At 46.7% G+C, this 19,621-nt stretch overlaps 1 protein-coding gene across 3 annotated transcripts in view; it reads left to right on the top strand.

The window, feature by feature from the left end:
- Nucleotides 1–19,621, top strand: part of CLPB (ClpB homolog, mitochondrial AAA ATPase chaperonin) — a 148,163-nt gene that overhangs the window by 792 nt on the left and 127,750 nt on the right. For 2 of the 3 annotated variants that reach the window (XM_010366886.2, XM_010366887.2), the window contains exon 2: nucleotides 3,453–3,504. In XM_010366886.2, coding sequence (XP_010365188.1) covers nucleotides 3,453–3,504 — 52 coding nt within the window. Of the gene's footprint in view, nucleotides 1–522; nucleotides 2,909–3,452; nucleotides 3,505–19,621 lie in introns of those variants that run through there. The other variant, XM_030917466.1, reaches the window with a different exon arrangement.

The raw sequence follows: 19,621 nt of genomic DNA on the forward strand, positions 1-19,621 counted from the left end.
TATCATAGATCCGCCTCTCCTCTCTGGGCATCATTTTATCCATCTGTACAATGGGGATATTGGACTAAACATCTAATATTACAGCATGGTCCCCTTATGTTTCTCATATTCTGCCTGGTCCAACTCCTCCTTCCTGAGCTCTCCAGGAAACGGAAACTATGGGGTGTTCTAAGGGCAACCTCTAAATAGTTTAGAGAAGTTGCCAAACTGCCCCCCCAACCCCCTGTCACCAAACGTACCAGAGTCAGGAAGAACCTGACTCGGTTCTAATGCCAGCTTGACCTTTATTTATTTATTTATTTATTTTTGAGATGGAGTCTCTGTCTGTCGCCAGGCTGGAGTGCAGTGGCGCGATCTTGGCTCACTGCAACCTCTGCCTCCCGGGTTCAAGCTATTCTCCCGCCTCAGCCTCCCTAGTATCTGGGACTACAGGCGTGGGCCGCCATGCCCAGCTAATTTTTGTGGTTTTTTTAGCTGTTGGTCAGGACGGTCTCGATCTCTTGACCTCGTGATCCACCTGTCTCGGCCTGCCGAAGTGCTGGGATTACGGGTGTGAGCCCCTGCTCCTGGCCAATTTATTTATGTAGTGAAGGATAATTTCTTAACATTTTTACAGTACTGTTATTTTGATTCCTTTTGGAGTTCAGCGGCCTGAGTCTGTCAGTGTTAGGATTTTGCTATGTCTGGTCTCACATGCTGTTAGGTGATCTTGCCATGTGGGATAGGTGGCAGAAGAAGGAAGATGGATTCCTGGAGACCCAAGGGCAACTGCTGGGGGACTGGCTGATCCTGATTAGCATCTCATCTGGATCCATGAAGCTAAGCAGCAGCTGAGAGAGTGGACAGAGAGCCAGACTTACGACCTATGTGAATCCAGCCATTCAGGTTCTTAGTCATTCATCAAGAAGACAGACTGAGGCATGGTGTCCATAGATTCCGTGCACCCCAAGCTCTGAGAATTTGGAGCAAGAATGGGGGAGTGCCTTGACTTTCATTCGTTTGATGTGGCCAGTTGTAAAGGAAGGACTTTGGTCTGGGGGAGACAACACTGGGGATCTTGTTTTGGTTCTGTGTCTAACTCTCATTGTGAATTTGGACTTTTGCTTCTCCTCAGTGGTTTTCTGTTTCCTCATCTACAAAATGAGGGTGTTGACATAGACGCTAAGGACATCTAGCTTAGGCATGCTGTAATCCTGTAACTTCCAGCATTTTTGGGGGTACCCACTGTGCGTCTAGTTTTAGGCTAGGTGTGTGGGAAGTCCTAACTTAACACAAAATCAGTCAAGGGGATAGTGCAGGCAGTTGGAATGTAGGGCTGGTGAGTGGTGCTGTGTGTTGTTGGGGGATCAGAGGGCCAGTAGGGTCAGGAAAGCCTTCCTGGAGTATTGAAGACCCCAGAGGATGGGAAATTCGAACTTGAGTTCTGAAGGATGAAGTAGAAATGAAAAGGAGAGTGACCTTGTGAGCCCCATGAGAGCAGGAAATGTATCTTCTCTTTTTTTTCAGGTTATACCAGCAACTTTCCCTAATACCTAGACATCATTTGCGCATCACAGTGTCTGGAACTTAGTAGGTGCTCAGTAAATGTGTGAGACTTGGATTATATTCCATGCAAAGGCTTCAGGGAATGGAAATGAGAGTTTCAGGGCACCATGGTGTGAGCAGGGGCTTTCTGAGTGGCCAGCTTGGTTGGAAGATAAGGTCTTTGGAATTAGATGAGAGCAGATGGAGTGGGGCCTGGATGCCAGTCAGGGGTGGGGTGGGTGAAGGTGTTGGAATTTCTTCTGTAGGCAGTGAAGAGTCATGGAAGGTTCATGAGCAGGGAATGTTCTGAGTCCAGTGTATTTGGTGAGGACTTGCCTAAGAAGTTCCTGAGGGTTCCAAACTGGACTTTGTGGCCTATGAACTCCAGCAAGAATACCAGGCTCTATGTATAATAGATAATGGTCAAAGCCCTGACCAGTTCCTGCTGGAACTGACTTGCCAGCTACCCTGTCCCCCTGAATTAGAGTTTTGACCCTCAGCGCAGCATGGTAGAAACTGAACCCCTTTAGAAGCAAGGAGGCCCTGGTTCTTAGCTCATTCCTCACTCTGTAACCTTGTAGAAGCCACATTTTTTTCTGCAGAGTGAGGGGACAGTGGATACAGCCATCTCCAAGGAATTCTTGATCCCCTCCCAGCTGGTGGCTGGCTGAGCCATGCTTGGGTATGTGCTTTGGGTACATCTGGTGAGGTAAGTAGAAAGGACCTGTCAGGCATCAGTGTCTGAATCACAGGACTGGCTTTCATATGCATGATAAGGTGTATTGTACAGATAAGGAAACTCAGGCTCAGGAGGTTAGATAAGTGTGCTAGGTCATACAGCAAATACGTGACAGAGCCGGCCTAGACCCCAGGTCTGACTGTCTCCAGATCCTGCTCTTTCACTCCACTCCAGTGCATTTGCTCATGGGTGAGTCTGTTGGCTGGACTGAGATTTCCCTGAGTCAGGGCTGGCTATGAGTCCGTCCAGTGCCCAGCAGTGTAGCTCACAACCAGGCTGGGCACAGAGGGTTCCATGTACCTGATATTGAGCTGTTTGTGCCTCTCCTGTTGACTTTTGAGTTTTTCAGAGTCAGTCCAATTTTCTTTATGGCCACAAGGTGGTGGCAACAGCCTGCAGGCTGCCCACACCAGGCCAGACTGACTTAGCTAGCATTGCTTTTCTTCTAGGCTTGGTGTTTCCTAACCAGAATCTCTGCTTTGGGTCTCCCTTCCCTGTGCTTAGCACTGGGGAGTTTGCAGACGTCTCAACCGTAATTTCATCTCCTTGACATCCTTGTGAAGCTGGCAGGGCAAGGAGTTTTGTCTGTGTTTTACAGTCAGAGAAGCTGTGGTTGAGAGGGAGAGGAGCTGTCATGGTCACGTGGTGAGTAGTGGGAGTGGAATGGAGCCAGATCTCAAAGACTCCTAGTTGAGGCCCTCTGCATCCTCAGAGAGACCTGCACCCTGCTTGCTCCCCTCATTCTACCTTTCCCTTTGGGTTTATGACTTTTGACATCAAGATTCAGAACTGGGTTGAAGAACTAGAGTTGAGGGAGAAAGTGGACAAGGTCAGGGAATGGTTAGTAATACCTCATACAGGAACATAAAACATATCATGCAGAGCTTCATAGATTATGAGGAGCACACTATTTACCATAGGCAAGACGTGGTGCTAGCAGTTGACATGCATTCCCTCTATGATGAGAGGAGTTAAGAGTTTGGGCTCTGTAGTAGAAAGGTGTGGAAGTCAGGTTGTTAACCCATGTGGGAAGGGAATGATTAGCTTTCTCATTATATATTGTGGCATCAGTTTGCTTGTTAAAGTCCATGTTTCTAAAGTACTGCTACTGTCTTAGTGGGCCCTCCATGCAGTCCCGAGGCAGGTGTGTCCTGGCCACGGATCTGACCAGTACCCCCTTTCGCTTCAGATGCAGCCCTGTTGGAAGCTGCCCGTGCCAACAATGTGCAAGAAGTCACCAGGTGAGTTGAACCCCAGGCCTTGCTCTCCCTGACAGGAGAGGCTGAGCAGGGCGAGCCTCTTCTTGTATGATGACTTTGCTTTAGAGGAAATCCTCACCCTAAGCTGGGAACTGTCCCCTGTGACATCTTTGTAGTCACAGAGTCACCTGGGCTCCCTTGACCCAGATCACCCCTTAGATATTTTCGGTAGGAAGTCAGCTCCCAAACATCCCTGGATCCTTCAGCTATTTTGTTCTTCACTGGGTTGGTTTGGACTCCCCCCAACCCCCACATCCTGTGGGTTCTTCTCTGAATCTTCCGATTTGTTCTCATTTCCTTGGGGATGGCCACGTGTTACTGCTTGCTGACTGGACAGGTTGCAGGTGGCCATCTATGGAAAGGCTTGGGGATTTGGGACGGAGTTGGAAGAGACCATCTGCCAGAAGGTCTGGGGCTAGAAATGCCTGCCTTCAGGGCCAGGGGCCCATACCTGGCTCTGCCCAGGGACAGACTGCATTTCTGTAGCTTCCCTGGCTCAGCTAGTCCCCACTGACCACTGGGAGGTTGAATTTGAGGCTTATTATTTGGCAAGGGCAAGATTCAACTAGGCTCAACCCAGTGCCAGGTGCAGGGCAGAGTCTGTGTCCAGGATGGATGCTCAGACTGGGGCCAGCATGGGGCATCAGTTACAGGGCTATTGGTTAAGGGCAGAGGTCTTATTCTTGTTGAAACTACTGGCCCCCACTGGGCCTAACCTTGGCCTCTCTTGGCCCTTTATGTAGAGCTAGGTGGCCACAGGACACCCCCCTTGCTTGCCATCATGTCCGCATGTTAGACAAGAAGTCAGGTCTTGGGGTGGCTATTTCCACACCCAGTGCTCCAGGCCCTTAGTGTTCTTCCCCACTTCAGCTTCCTGAACATACAAGAAAGTGTTGAAAGGCAGCCATGGCCCCACCAAGACTTACCGCTTTGATTCTCTTTCATTTTATCTGCAGCATTATTATTGATTCTCAAGAGTGCTTTTGAGTATTAATGTTCAAGCCTTAGTTTTTAATAAACCACTTTTGGAAGTATGGGCTGGGAGTTGTTTTGTAGCCAAATAAATATGATGGAGCAATAGTTTAATAAACATGCAATGATGCATCTTAAAAGCCAAGCACAGATGTCATCCTGTTGTTATAACAGCCATTCATAACTGCAGGCTGTGTGTGGCATCTTCGTTCCTCCAGAAACAGATGTGCCTTGCTTCATGCTGCTGCAGTGCAAGGGAGTACGGGTATGGAAACTGACCCTTGCTGGCCCTGGAATCACCTGTTGGCTACTGCTGAGGGCTGCCAGGCTGCGGCTTTCCCCTTTTGGCAGTACATTTGCAGAGCAGCAATGTTGGGAATTCATTCTTCCATCCCCCAGGGGATGCCACTACCCTTTCCATTGAGCTGCCAAGCATTGATTATTTAGTTCTTTCAAATACATGTTTTTCTAATAGCAGTTAAACACTCATCTCCAAAATACAGAAAGTAATTGAACTTAACAGTGTATGTGTGATTCAGACAATTTTTCTGAACATTCATTCTCATGTGGATAGTGTCTGTGGGGGCTTTTCACGTGTGTCCCCAGGCTGTAGCCTGCTTTTCTCCTGCCGCCTCTTGTGCCACCTCACTTGGTCAGGATGACCCTGTCAGAATCTCCCTTCACTCCACGTGAGGACATCAGAGATGAGCAAGGCACAGACCTGCCCTCAGTCCCCATCTCATACAAGACCACAGAGCTGGGAGCAAGCTGAGCAAAGGTGGGAAGCAGATGCTGGCTGGCTGCTGGGCCTGCAGAATATGTTGATGCTCCTGAGGTGGGATTTGTACAGGGTGTCAGGAAAGAGGGAAGGTTGTCTGAGAGAAGCTGGAATGTGCAAGGCCTGCCATGCCCAGGGTGAGGAGTTTTGAACTCTTACTCTATACACAGTGGGGAGACGTGGGAAGTTTTTGAGCAGGGGAATGACCCAATTAAGCCTGACGTGCAGAGGAATGAAGGATGGACTGTATTGGGGAAAGGCTGAGAGCCGATCTGTTAGGAGGCTGTTTCTGTTTCAGTAAGATTCAAGATGATGAAGGCCTGAAGGAAGACATCCTTCCCTCCCCTTCCCCCAAAGCAGTTCTTGATTATGAAAGCATGAGTGGGCCTCTGCTGGGCACTGCAGGTGGGGGTAGAGGGAGCCTGCCCATCCTTGCTAGAAGGAAACTTTCTGGAATTCCTACAGCAGGTCCTTATTCAGCCTTTCTGTACCCTAGACTCTGTACAGGTGGTTCCTGCTGCTCTTTATTTCTTACTCTGTGTCCTGGGCTCTTAGCTCTGCCCAACAGACCTGCCTATAGCAGGATAGAATCCCATGCTCATTTTTTCTTTTTTAAATTTACACATACAGTCATGCGTTGCTTAACAATAGGGACACATTCTGAGTAGTGCAATTTCATTGCTGTGTGAACATCATAGAGTATACCCAAACCTAAATGGTAATAGCCCACACACCTAATCTATGTATGGTATAGCCTGTTGCTCCTGGGTTAGGAATCTGTATAGCACATTATTGTCCTGAATACTGTAGGCAATTCTAACACGATGGTAAGTATTTGTGTATCTAGACATATCTAAATACAGAAAAGGTAATTTGTTGCACTGTGATGTTGAGACAGTTACAGTGTTACAAGGGGATAGGAATTTTTCAGCTTCACTATAATCTTATAGGACCACATCCTAAATGCAGTCTATTGTTAACCAACGCATCATTGTGTAGTGCATGACTGTAGGTTACACATGATTGGGTCACCGTGTATATGATTGGTATGGTCAATGATAGCAGTATTTAGAACAAAACTCAGACCTCGTAAATAATATTGTCCTTTACCCGTCTTCCCCACTTGACCTCTCTGGGGCTCTGTACTGTGCCTGTCTCTACTTGACCTCCCCCAGCTCCTGTCCTTAGCCCCAGAGTCTTGGGAAAGTTCTGGATAGTGAAGGGCAGAAGCCTAAGGCTCTTCTGCTCCAAAGGGGGAGGTGCTCGATCTTCTTCAAGGACACCCTGGAATCTTCAGTCCGTGGGCCTTGGATGCGGGTCCTCCACACAGATGGCCCTCTGCCCTGTGTGTTCATTATCCTCTGCTTACACCTTTCAAAGCTCTAGTGCTGCTTTCCTTCCAGAGCCTTCTTGGATTCCTCCCAGCTGGGTGTGATCTCATCTTCATTTGCCCCTTTCCCCCCACTTTCATCCTATACCTTCCTTCTGGTCTGGGAGAGTACGAGGGTCATCTAGGAAGGGCCATGGCAGTTTGTCACAGGAGGGAGCTCCTTTTGTGGAAGAAAAGCTGGAGGTCAGGTTGGAGAAGTGGAGCTGAATGCCACTTGCCACACTGGTCTTTATATGAAGAAGTCTGTGGACTGTGTTTCATCTGAAACTGCTGGATTGTGTGCCTCCTGAAGGGCAGGGACAAGGTTGCGTTTTCTGCCGTCTTTTACCCTGTTCCACAGCACAGTGGCACTTACTTGTTTTTTTGTGACTCTTTCTTTGCTTTTTATTGACTTTTCAGTGTACCTGAAGTAAGCAGTCCAGAGTCTTACTTTCACACTTCCCTTGGCTATATCAGAGGGAGGCCAGGTCTCTTCTCCTTCCTCCCTCCCTGTGTAACATCCATTTTCTCCCTTCTCCCCTGAGGCACTTAAGTTCATCCATCTCTGGCTCCTCAGAAGTGGAAGCCTGGCCTCCTACCTGTCAGCAGTGTGAGCAGGTGGTCCTGCTCCTGTGCTTACCCCAAACCTGAGCCTGAGGAACTGCTCACCCGAAACCTAGGGCACAAGGCAGACTGGAGGCACATCTGTCCAGGCTCAGGCCGAGGAGTTGTGAGGACTGGGACTGGGAAAAGTGAGGCCTCCTGTTCTCCCAGCGGAGATCACATTTCCTTCAGGACTAACTGGGTGAAAGGCAACACCCCTACCCCCTCCCTTCTCCCGGCAGGGGCTAGGCCTCTGCTGAGTGCTTCCCTCAGTTGTTCATCAGCCCAAGCTGTCTAATAAAGGAAGCCTGGTGAGATCAGTCTTGGGCCTCAGACTGCCTGCTCTTTTTCTCCAGGATTTATTTGTTCATTTGACAAAGAGCATCTGCCCTATCCTGAGTCCTCTGCTTGACACAGGGAACACTTGAGCAGGGATGATTCCTGCCCATGATGACAGAGTCAGGGGTAAGCTGTGGCAATAGGGTGGTCAATGCTGTGAGACAGGAAACTACAGGGGCTGTAGGAGACCAGAGGACAAACAGCCTGGGGGATCTGAGAAAGCCTTCTGGAGGAAATGACACCTGGTCATAGACTTAAAATATCAGTTGGGCTTTGGAAATAGAAGGGGAAGGCATTCCGGGCAAAAAGGGTAGCATATGTGGTAGCACAAGGCAAGGAGCGGCCTGGGGGGTGTGCAGGAGGGGAAGTCACTTGCTGTTCTGTGTTGCCGGATCACAGTCTGAGGCCAGGAGGGACTGGAGATAGGTAGGGACCTGGTTGTGGAGAACATTGATTGACTCTCTGTTTGTCCCTCAGTCGCCCATCTGTCCAGCCTGTGCTTTGTGCCTAGCCCTGAGCTGAGTTTGGAGGAGGAGGGTGGCAACAAAATGAGGAAGGAGAAACAGTCCCTGCCCTGGAGGAGCTCGTGTGCCCTCTGGTGAGAAAGAAGGACATGAGTCAAACATTGAGAGCCAGTGAAACAAGGGACAAATTACCTACCTTTCAACTAACATGAAAATGGTAATACCTAACCCCACAGAGTGGCAGAGTCATTGCTACTAATAACAAAATGATTGATTCATTCAGCCAATACTTATGAGTGCATATTCGGAACTAGGCATTGGGCTGAATGTGGCAGATAACAGTAATGAACAAGACTGGCGCAATCCCTGCCCTCTTGGCACAGTCCAACTAGGAGTCAGATGACTAATTATGCAACTATAATTATGTACTTCAAAGCGAAGTACAATTTGTCTTCTCAACAAATGATGCTGGGTCGACTGGATGTCGAACACAGTTGGACCCTTATCTAATGCCATACATAAAAATGAACTCAAAGTGGTTCATGGACTTAAATGTAAGAGTAAAACTATAAAATTCTTAGAAGAAAACATAGGAGTAAATCTTTGTACCTTGGGTTGGGCAAAGCTTTCTTAGATGTGGCTCCAAAACACAAGCAATGAAAGAAAAAAAATTGGACTTTATCAAAATTTAAAACTTTGATGCTTCAAAGGACACCATCAAGAAAGTGAAAAGACTCTCACAGAATGGGAGAATAATTTGCAAATCATGTATCTGATAAGGGACTTACATCCAGAATACATAAAGAACTCTTAACAACTTAACAGTAAAAGGTAATTTAAAATTGGGCTGGCCATGGTTGGGAGCCTGAGAGGCAGGAGGATCACTTGAGGCCAGGAATTTGAGACCAACCTGGACAATGTAGCAAGACTCTGCCTCAAAGAGAAAAAAAAAAAATTAGCCGGATGTGGTGGCATGTGCTTGTAGTCCTAGCTACTTGGGAGGCTGAGGCGGGAGCATCATTTGAGCCTGGGAGTTGGAGGTTATAGTGAACTGTGATTACACCACCGCCCTCCAGCCTGTGCAACAGAGTGAGACCCTGTCTCTTAAAAAAAAAAAAAAAAGGACAAAGTATTTGAATAGATATTTCTTCAAAGAAAATACACAAATGACCAATAAGCAGTTGAAAACATGCTCAACCCTTGTTAGGAAATTCGCATCAAAACCTGATACCATTAGGATGGCTATAATAAAAAAGCTAATAAGAGTAAGTTAAGTGTTGGTGAAGATGTGGAGACATTGGAACCCTCATACATTGCTGGTAGGCATGTGAAATGGTGTAGCCGTTTTGGAAAACAGTTTGATAGTTCCTCAAAATGTTTAACAGGAGTTACCATAAGACCCAGGAAGTCCACTCTAGGAATATGCCCCAGAGAAAGGAAAACATGAACACTCGTATACATGAGTGTTCATAGCAGCATTATTCATATTAGCCAAAAAGTGGAAATGTGAACCTAAAGGAAAAAACTAAAGCAAAATTAGTAGAAAGAGTTTATTGGGGCCAAGTTTGGGGACTGCAACCCAGGAGTCTAGATTCAAGTTGCCATAAATATGTGCTCCAGATTAGCAACAGTTGCAAGTGGGTTTTTAAAGGGAAAAACAAGAGGAACTTTCTTTGTTTTTGTTTTTGTTTTTTTGAGACGGAGTCTCGCTCAGTTTCCCAGGCTGGAATGCAGTGGTGCGATCTCAGCTCACTGCAAACCCCGCCTCCTGGGTTCACGCCATTCTCCTGCCTCAGCCTCCCAAGTAGCTGGGACTACAGGCGCCCGCTGCCACGCCTGGCTAGTTTTTTGCATTTTTAGTAGAGACGGGGTTTCACCGTGTAAGTCAGGATGGTCTCGATTTCCTGACCTCGTGATCCGCCCGTCTCGGCCTCCCAAAGTACTGGGATTACAGGTGTGAGTCACCACGCCCAGCCCTTTCTTTGTTTTTGAGACAGAATCTCAGTCCGTCACCCGTCTGGAGTGCAGTGGCGTGATCTCAGCTCATTGCAACCTCTGCCTCCTGAGTTCAAGCGATTCTCATACCTCAGCCTCCCGAGTAGCTGGAATTACAGGCACACACCACCACACCTGGCTAAGTTTTGTGTATTTTTGTTTTTTTTAAGTAGAGATGGGGTTTCACCATGTTGGCCAGACTGATGTCGAACTCCTGACCTCAAGTGATCTGCCCACCTCAGCCTCCCAAAGTGCTGGGATTGGCCTGAGCCACCACGCAGAAGAGGCACTTTTTCAGTTGTTTACCAATAATTTACATTAAAATAACATAAGCTATTGATGGGCTATACATTGTTCTTTGTATCACATATTCCAGGAACAACAGGAAAGTAATGGGTGAGGCAGCTAGTTAGGAAACTACAGGGGAGAAAAGAAAGAAGAAAATGGCTTTAAACAGTTGCCCCCAAGCATGGGGCAGGGGTGTGGGGTCATGGCTGAGTCCTATACTCAGGTCTCTCTGGACGTGATACATTTTGCATAAAAATATGATAGAACAGTACATCAGAATATTATTCATCAATTCGAAGGAGGTACTGATAACATGCTACAACATGGATGAACCCTGAAAATATGCTAAGTGAAAGAAGCTAGTCACCGAAGGCCACTGTCTTTGTCTGTTTGGGCTGCTATAACAGCATACCACAGGTTGGGTGGTTTATGAACAGCAGACATGTATTGCTCTCAGTTCTAGAGAACAAAGTCCTAGATCAAAACCTCTGTGTAAACGAGATTGAAGTGAACTCTTAAGGATGAAGAGAAAGGCGGAAGACAGTTCAGTTCAGTTAGAGGGAATAGCAGGTGGAAGGTCTTGAGTCAAAGATGTGGAGAAATTGAGGAATTGAGAGAAGGCCAATAAGGCTGGACCCTAGAAAGCAAGGGGGAGAGTTGTGTCAAATGAAGTTGGAGAGTTAAGCAGGGACCATACCACACTGGGTCTGTAGGCCATAGTAACAGTTTTTATTTTTGTCCTAAGAGCATGGGCAACCACTGAGGAATTTTCAGCCAGTATGTGTATGTGTGAGAAAGACTAACAGGTATACATTGTGACATGATATAGATCTGCAGTTTTAAAAGATCATTCTGGTTGTTTGGTAGAGAACAGATTGGTAGAGATCTGTGGTGGATGCTGGAAGACTGGTTGAAAAGCAGCTGGAGTAGTCCAGGTGAGAGAAGATGTGACGTGGACTAAGATGTCAGCAGCAGAGGGGGAGGAAGTAAGCTCGATAGGACTTGGTGGCGGTTAGGACAGTGCCTGGCACAGTGCCTGCCACACAGTAAGTGTTCAATAAATGAATGAATAGAATTGGATGTGGCTGATTAGGGAGAAGAGGGTCTTAACGAATTTCAGTTTTCTGGCTCGATCATCTGTGTAGATGCTCTTACCATTCACTGAGATGTGGATCCCTGAGGAACACTGGGTTTGGGGGGAAAGATGGTGAGTTCAGTTTTAAACATGCTGAATTTAACATGCCAGTGGAAACGTCAATTAGGCAGTAGAACCTCTGGATCCTTCTGACTTCCCGCTATATGTACCATGTTGCCTCTTAAATTATCATGTAGGAGATTCTTTTGGTGTCCTGCTTTGATTTCTGGTTTTATGGCTTTAGAAAACAAATAACTTCATGCTAGCCCAAGCTGGTTTACTAGACGGCTTTGGGGAAAAAAAATCTGATTTGGTTTACAGTTCAGGAAAAAAGAAAGGGTTGGGCTTTGTTGAGGGGTAAACATATTTCTTCTAGCTTTGCATTGATGGCTTGGTTTGGTTCTTGTCCCTGGATGCCCCAGCTTGGGGCTTGAGGCACTTGCTGTCCATGTGCCAGGATTGAGGTGTCCAGAATGTGCTTAGCTACAGCATAGGTAAATGTCCTGCACATTGATCCAGGGATTTTTATCTAATTAACAAAACCCTGGCTGTTAAATACATTTGGCTGTCTCGGGGCCTCAGAGAGGCTGTCTGTTTATTGATTGTTGTATCCTTTTGGCTGGATGGGAAGATATTAATGCTGGCATCAGAGCAACCAAAACATCCAGCTCTCTTAATCAGGAAGTATGTAAATATCCTTGTGGCTTGCAGTGGATTGAAACAAAAGCTTTATCCTAGACCAAAGGTCAAGGCCTCAAGGGCATCACTCCTGTAATTTGATACTTATGGTGAGAGCTTCTGAAGATCCTCACACAGTTTTTTGAATGCTAGGGTATACACAGGTTTTTTGAATGCCTTTCCAGGATTTTGGAAAGGCTGCATAATGTTACAGAAAGAATGCAAGAGTTTTAGAATTAAAAGACCTCGTTTCTACTTTTGACATAGTTATAACAAGCTATGTGACCAATTAATAAGTCACTGAACTTCCCTAAGTCTTAGTTTCCAAGTCTTGTTCATGGGATCCCCACTGGTAACTTTTAAATACAGTTCTCTAGTGTTCAGAGAAAACTGAGTCCTTCTGGAAGGGTCCAGATCACACACTGAAACCCTAGGTTTGCTCAAGTAGACCTTGTACCTGTCAAGCAGTTCTACAGAATGGCCCAGGGCCTGGCTTCTTTTCTGGGGTATGTGGCTTGCTGTGGCTCTGATTGCTTGTTCCCGGGTGATGGAAGGCAATTGGGAAAGACTGGATTAGCAGCTTCTCTATAACTTCATGGGTTGGTGAGTTGTGGGAGCAGCTGGTCAACTGCCCAGAAGCCCTGCGGAGGCAGACAGTTGGCCATGAGCAGAGAACAGCCAGGGCCTAACGCAGTGGGCCTGGAGGGACAAGTCATGCCACTGAAAAGGAGCCCAGCCAGCCCTGTGTGGCCTTAGGCTAGTCTCTCAGTTTCCTCGGGAGCCTCCACTGTAAAATATCTTTGATATTACTTGTCTGATCACTCTCCCAGGATCTTGTGAGCATTTCAGGCACGTGACTCCTTGTCTGGAAAATTCCTCATCCTTCGGTCATCACTGTCACATCTTCCTGAAAGCCTTCCCTGATCCCCCAGTGATACGGCTCTGATGAGTGGAGGGACACCAGGGCTCCTGTCTCATGTTGAATTAGATGAGACGGCACGGACACATGTGGATTGGTTTTAAGGAGCGGAGAGTTTAATAGGCAAGAAGGGGCAAGAAGGAAGGGAGAAGGAAGAAGCTCCCCTGTACAGAGACAGAGGGAGGGGGTCTCCAAAGCCAAGAGAGGGAACCCAACCTGTCATGGATACCAGCCAGGTATATACAGAGGCTGGAGGAGGCGGTATCTGATTTGCATAGGGCTCAAGGGATTGGTTTGACTAGGCATGTCATTCATGTACCCTGCAAAAAAGCTGCCCTCCCACCCTAGCATTTTAATATGCAAATGCAGGGCACCATGTCCTGAGTAACTAGAATTATAGGCATGCGCCACCACGCCTGGCTAATTTTGTATTTTTAGTAGAGATGGGGTTTTTCCATGTTGGCCAGGCTGGTCCTGAACTCCCAACCTCAGATGATCCACCTGCCTTGGCCTCCCAAAGTGCTGGGATTACAGGCATGAGCCACTGTGCTTGGCCAGGTGAACCCAGTTTTTTTAATGGCCTTCATTTGCATATCAAAGGTTGCCAACCTGGCTCTAAGAACAGGGCTTTCCCAGAAACTTTTCTGGAGATGCTTTAAAAAACGAAAACTTCCCATGGACCTCTTTTCCTCTTTTATCTGCCTGAAATAATTTCTGAAAAACTCCTACAACGCCAGTGTCTGTGGATTCCCATAGCACTATGTACTATATAAGTACTGTGTAAGTGAGAGCACTTGGAATGGGTTATCTGTTTCCTTATCTCCCTCACAACACTGAGTTTTGGAGGGCAGCAGACCATTGCTGTGTTGTTTATCACTGTGCATGTAAATAGTTGCCAAATACTTACTGAATATTATTGAAAGTTTGTTTTTTGTTTTTGTTTTTGTTTTTGAGATGGAGTCTCGTTCTGTTGCCCAGGCTGGAGCACAGTGGCACATTCTCGGCTCACTGCAACCTCTGTCTCCCAGGTTCAAGCCATTCTCCTGCCTCAGCTTCCCTAGTAGCTGGGATTACAGATGACCGCGACTGTGCCCAGCTAATTTTTGTGTTTTTAGTAGAGATGGGGTTTCACCATGTTGGCCAGGCTGGTCTCGAACTCCTGACCTCTTGATCCACCCACCTTGGCCTCTGAAAGTGCTGGGATTGCAGGCGTGAGCCACCGTGCCCAGCCATTGAAAGTGTTTTGTGTTTCGTTTGTTTGTTTCTTTATTTCATTGAGACAAGAGCGTATCTTGTTGCACAGGCTGGTCTTGAACTCCTGGGCTCAAGCATTCCTCTTGCCTTGGCCTCCCAAAGTGCCAGGATTACAGATGTGAGCCACCACGCCTGGCTAAAAGTGTTCTGTAAATGATAAAAAGTTAAGCAAACTTTGTAGCTATTACAGTCATAATAAACGTGTAGACAGAGGACAAACAAAAATGAAGTAGTTTGATCATTTATTCATTAAACAAATAGTGCCTACTATGTGTGGCACTGTGCTTGGTAGATCAGTAGTCAGTCAGGACATGTACAGGACTTGCCTCATGGAGCTCAAAGCCTTGTCAGACATGAATCCTACAAATGCGAATTTACAGTTAGTACAAATGCTACAAAGGAAGGAGACAGGGAATCAGGAGAGCCAGTGACAGCCAGATTTCCCCTGGTCAGAGGAAGCTTGAGCTTGAAAGTGAAGGATAAGGAAGAGTTTGTCTAGATGGAAAAGGGTGGGAAGAGCTCTCCTGGCACAAGGAACTTTTTTTTTTTTGAGACAGAGTCTTGCACTGTTGCCCAGGCTGGAGTGTAATGGCGCAATCTCGGCTCACTGCAAGCTCTGCCTCCTGGGTTCATGCCATTCTCCTGCCTCAGTCTCCCAAGTAGCTGGGACTACAGGCGCCCACCACCACGCCCGACTAATTTTTTGTACTTTTAGTAGAGATGGGGTTTCACTGTGCTAGCCAGCATGGTCTCAATCTCCTGACCTCATGATCCGCCTGCCTAGGCCTCCCAAAGTGCTGGGATTACAGAAGTGAGCCACCGTGCCCAGCAAGGAACTTTTATTGATGAGAGCCCTGCAGGAGGAGGAAGCAAGGCCACTGTGAAGGACTGAAAAAGGCCAGTGGTACTCCAGCTAGAGGAAGGTGCCAGAAGCCTAGAATAAGCAGACCCTGCAGGGCATCAGAGGCCACATGAAGTAGATTTGTCTTTTTTTTTTTTTTTTTTTTTTTTGAGATGGAGTCTCGCTTTGTCACCCAGGCTGGAGTGCAGTGGCGCGATCTCGGCTCACTGCAAACTCCACCTCCCAGGTTCACGCCATTCTCCTGCCTCAGCCTCCCAAGTAACTGGGACTACAGGCGCCCGCCACCTCGCCTGGCTAATTTTTTGTATTTTTAGTAGAGACGGGGTTTCACCGTATTAGCCAGGATGGTCTCGATCTCCTCACCTTGTGATCTGCCCACCTCAGCCTCCCAAAGAGCTGGGATTACAGGCATGAGCCACCACGCCTGGCCCTGTCTTTATTTTTACAGCACTGGCAGCTGAGATGGGTTGAGAGGGGATCAATATGATCAGCAACCATTCTTATGACTGAGGAACATGAGGAACTGATGGGAGTGCCTTCCTGTTTGTATGTGTCAGGCATCATCTTGGGCATGGTCCTGCCCCTTGAGGGACCACAACGCTGTAATCTCTCAGGGCCTAACAGCAGGGGCAATTGTCAGGCTCTGCCTCCCTACCATCATTTCTGTGGCCCAAATGCTGTCTCTCCTCTGAAATCCTGGCTTAATCAAAATCATAACACAATTCATGTCAGCACAGCCAGAACCAATTGGAATTTTTCTCCCAAGGAATTTTCCTGGAAACTGAGGAACAGAGATAAATCCAAGAATGTTGAAAATGATCAAGCCAGCGTGTTACTGTGCTTCTAATATTCACTTATGCTGCTTGCCTTGTAGTTCCTGTTCTGTCTCTGCCTTTTTGAAAAAACCTCAGAAAATTTCACTTTCTGAACTTTGAGGCTCTACTATGTCCTGCCTCCTTTATGTTCCTCTCCTTGTGATTCTGTCAATGGATGCAGATATAAGAGGATTTTTTTGTTGTTGTTGTTGAAGATGGAATCTCTCTCTGCCGCCCAGAGCAGAGTGCTGCAGTGGTACGATCTTAACTCACTGCAACCTCTGTCTCCCGGGTTCAAGCGATTCTCCTGGCTCAACCTCCAGAGTACCTGGGATTATAGGCATGCGCCACCACACTTGGCTAATTTTTGTATTTTTAGTAGAGACAGGGTTTCGCCATGTTGGCCAGGCTGGTCTTGAACTCCTGACCTCGTGATCCTCCTGCCTCAGCCTGCCAAAGTGCTGAGATTACAGGCATGAGCCACTGCACCTGGCCTTCAAGTGGATTTCTTATCATTAGCAGGAAGCAGTGGTGAGGACTTTGGAGTCTGACAAAACAAGGCTTGAATCCCAGCTGTGACCATTGGTTAGTTCTGTGACCTTGGACAAGTTGTCTAACCTCTCTAACCTTAGATTCTTTATCTGCAAAGTAGGGATGATAATTGACCTGCCTCACACCATTGCTGTGTCATGTTTACTGATTCATCTCCTCGCTTTTCTCTCCAGTTGCTTCTTGTGTATTTCTCCTCACCTAGGCTGTGAGCCCTGTCACAGCGAGGTGTATGGCACTTCCTCCTGCCTTCACCATAGTAAGTCACACAAGGCTGGCTGGCACTCAGAAGGCACACAATACAGATGGAGTCTGGCCCGTTGATTGATTGATTGATAGAAACCTTGTTTATTCTCCAAAGGCTAACCAGCAGGAGAGCACAGTCCTAGGCAGCAGCTGCGCAGGCTGACTGGTCTCCAGGATCCTCCATTCATGTGGATGGGAGGCTCAGGAAGGCTGCATAAGAATCCTCTTTGAGGCTGGGCTGAGGCTTCCATCTCAATGCCCTTTTGTTTAAGGGATAGCACCCAGGCCTCCTGCGAAGCCTGTGTGTTTGACCAGCCTTTGCAGATGGACAGTGTACTGGGGCGGGATGTGAAGCACAAACAATTGAGGGAGGCCCCTGGAATTCCCAGGGGCTCAGAGTCCAGCAGGGGTAGGGAGGAGCAGGATCCTTCCCAGGGCACATCAGGAGCTCAGTCAAAACCTCTAGGTGGGTCAGACAGGATCTCAGGCACTTTTGTCTCCAGCCTCATTTCCTTTCCAGTCTTCAGGTCCCCACTTTAGCTTCTCTGATGGTCAACATCCAGCCCTCTTTGGGTGCCTCTAGGTATGAGGCACTCTCTGCCTCCTGAACAATAGGCAAATTCTGATTGAATATACATTCATTCTTTTTTCTTTTGAGGTATAATTCACATACCATAAAAGTCAACCTTTAGAAATATATAATTTAGTGGATTTTAGAACATTTATAAGATTGTACAACCAGCACCACTAATTCCAGAATTTCTAGAATGTTTTACCACTCTCCCACTGCATCTCAGACCCCCAGAAAACTCTGGTTCCAATAGTAGTTACTCCCCATTCTCCTCTCCCCTTAGACATTGCAACCACTAATCTGCTTTCTGTTTCTGGATTTGCCTGTTCTGAACATTTCATATAAATGGAATTATACAATATGTGGCCTTTTGTGTCTGGCTTCGTTCACTGAGCATAATGTTTTCAAGGTTCATCTGTATTGTAGCATATATCAGTACTTTATTCCTTTTTGTGGCTGAATAATATTCCATGTATGGGTGTACTACATTTTATAGATGTATATCCATACAGGATGTCATTTGTCAGTTGATGGACATTAGTGTTTCCACTTTTTAGCTATTATGAATAAGGCTGCTATGAACATTCATGTACAGATTTCTATGTGAATGTATGTTTTCATTTCTCTTCAATATATACCTAGGAGTGGAATTGCTGGGCCATAGAATAACTGTGCATTTAACATTTTGAGGAACTGCCAAACCGTTTTCCAGGATGGCTTCACCATTTTACATTCTCAAAAGCAATGTGTGAGCGTTCTACCTTTTCCACATCCTCACCAACAATTGTCGTCATCACTTATAGCCAACCTAGTGTGTGTAGAGTGGTATCTCATTGTGGTTTTGATTTGCATTTCCCTGATAGCTAATGATGTGAGCATCTTTTTGTGTGCTTATTGGCCATTTCTGTATCTTCTTTGGCATTTATTCATTCTTTCTTCTTTTTTTTTGAGACGGAGTCTTGCTCTGTCACCCAGGCTGGAGTGCAGTGGCACGATCTTGGCTCACTGCAAGCTCCACCTCCTGGGTTCATGCCATTCTCCCACCTCAGCCTCCCAAGTAGCTGGGACTACAGGCGCCCACCACCAGGCCTGGCTAATTTTTTGTAATTTTAGTAGAGGCGGGGTTTCACTGTGTTAGCCAGGATGGCCTTGATCTCCTGACCTCGTGATCCGCCCGCCTTGGCCTCCCAAAGTGCTAGGATTACAGGCTTGAGCCACCATGCCTGGCCAATTTTTGTATTTTTAGTAGAGATGGGGTTTCGCTGTGTTGGCCAGGCTGGTCTCAAACTCCAGACCTCAGGTAATCTGCCTGCCTCGGCCTCCCAAGTGCTGAGATTACAGGTGTGAGTCACTGTGCCCGGCCATTCTTTGGCATTTATGCATTCTTAAGGCCTGTTATGAGCAATGTCTTATCAGGCATTGAGGAGGAGAAAAATGTATCATGATGACCTCTGTCTTTCAAGGAACTTGCGGTCTGGTAAGAGAACTGTAATTAGTACAGGTGAAAAGTTAGGGCTTCACAGACAAGGTGTCGTTTAGTTTGAGTCTAGAGATAGGTAGTATTTGTATACAAGGAGCTTTGCGGAAAGACTTTCTGGGCAGTTGGAGTAATGTAAGTAAAGACAATTTGTAATTAGTAGTAGAAAACAGTTTTATCTTCTGATTAGCTCTGAAGTAATAGTGTGAAAGCACCTGGCATAGCACTTGGCACATGACGGGCTGTCATGTGTTAGCTCCCTTTGCAACTCCCCTCATTTGGTCCCAGCTCTGTCTTCTAGGACTACATGGCTTCCTTTTCCTGTTCCAGATTTTAAACTCTTAGGAGACAGAGCTCCAAGCTATATGAGCCTTGGTTCACTAAACTGTCGTTTCAAGTCTCCTCCTCATCCTAGTCATTTTAAAATGAAACAGCCACAAAGTTTTGGTGCCCTCTCTGAATTCCAGTGTGGCATGACCATTATTGTGAGGAGCAGGGCAACCATCCCCTTTGTTAAAGATTTTATGCTTCTATTGATATGGCCCGACCTTGTATTGGCTTTCTTGGCAGCTCCCTTATACTCCTAGGTTCTGTTAAGCTTGTAATCAGCCCACCCTTCTGAGATCCATGGCTTCTTATGTCCTGTAACCTTTTGATTGGATTTGTTTGCAGAGCTTATTTTAACCTAAAGGTAAGGACACTTTAAGGCTTTGTATTTGCTTGTGAATTTGTAATATTTGAAATGTGAATATATACTATGTGATAGTAGGGTGGTATGGAGACTA

Source organism: Rhinopithecus roxellana, chromosome 15 (assembly GCF_007565055.1).
Source record: "Rhinopithecus roxellana isolate Shanxi Qingling chromosome 15, ASM756505v1, whole genome shotgun sequence".
Lineage (NCBI taxonomy): Eukaryota > Metazoa > Chordata > Mammalia > Primates > Cercopithecidae > Rhinopithecus > Rhinopithecus roxellana.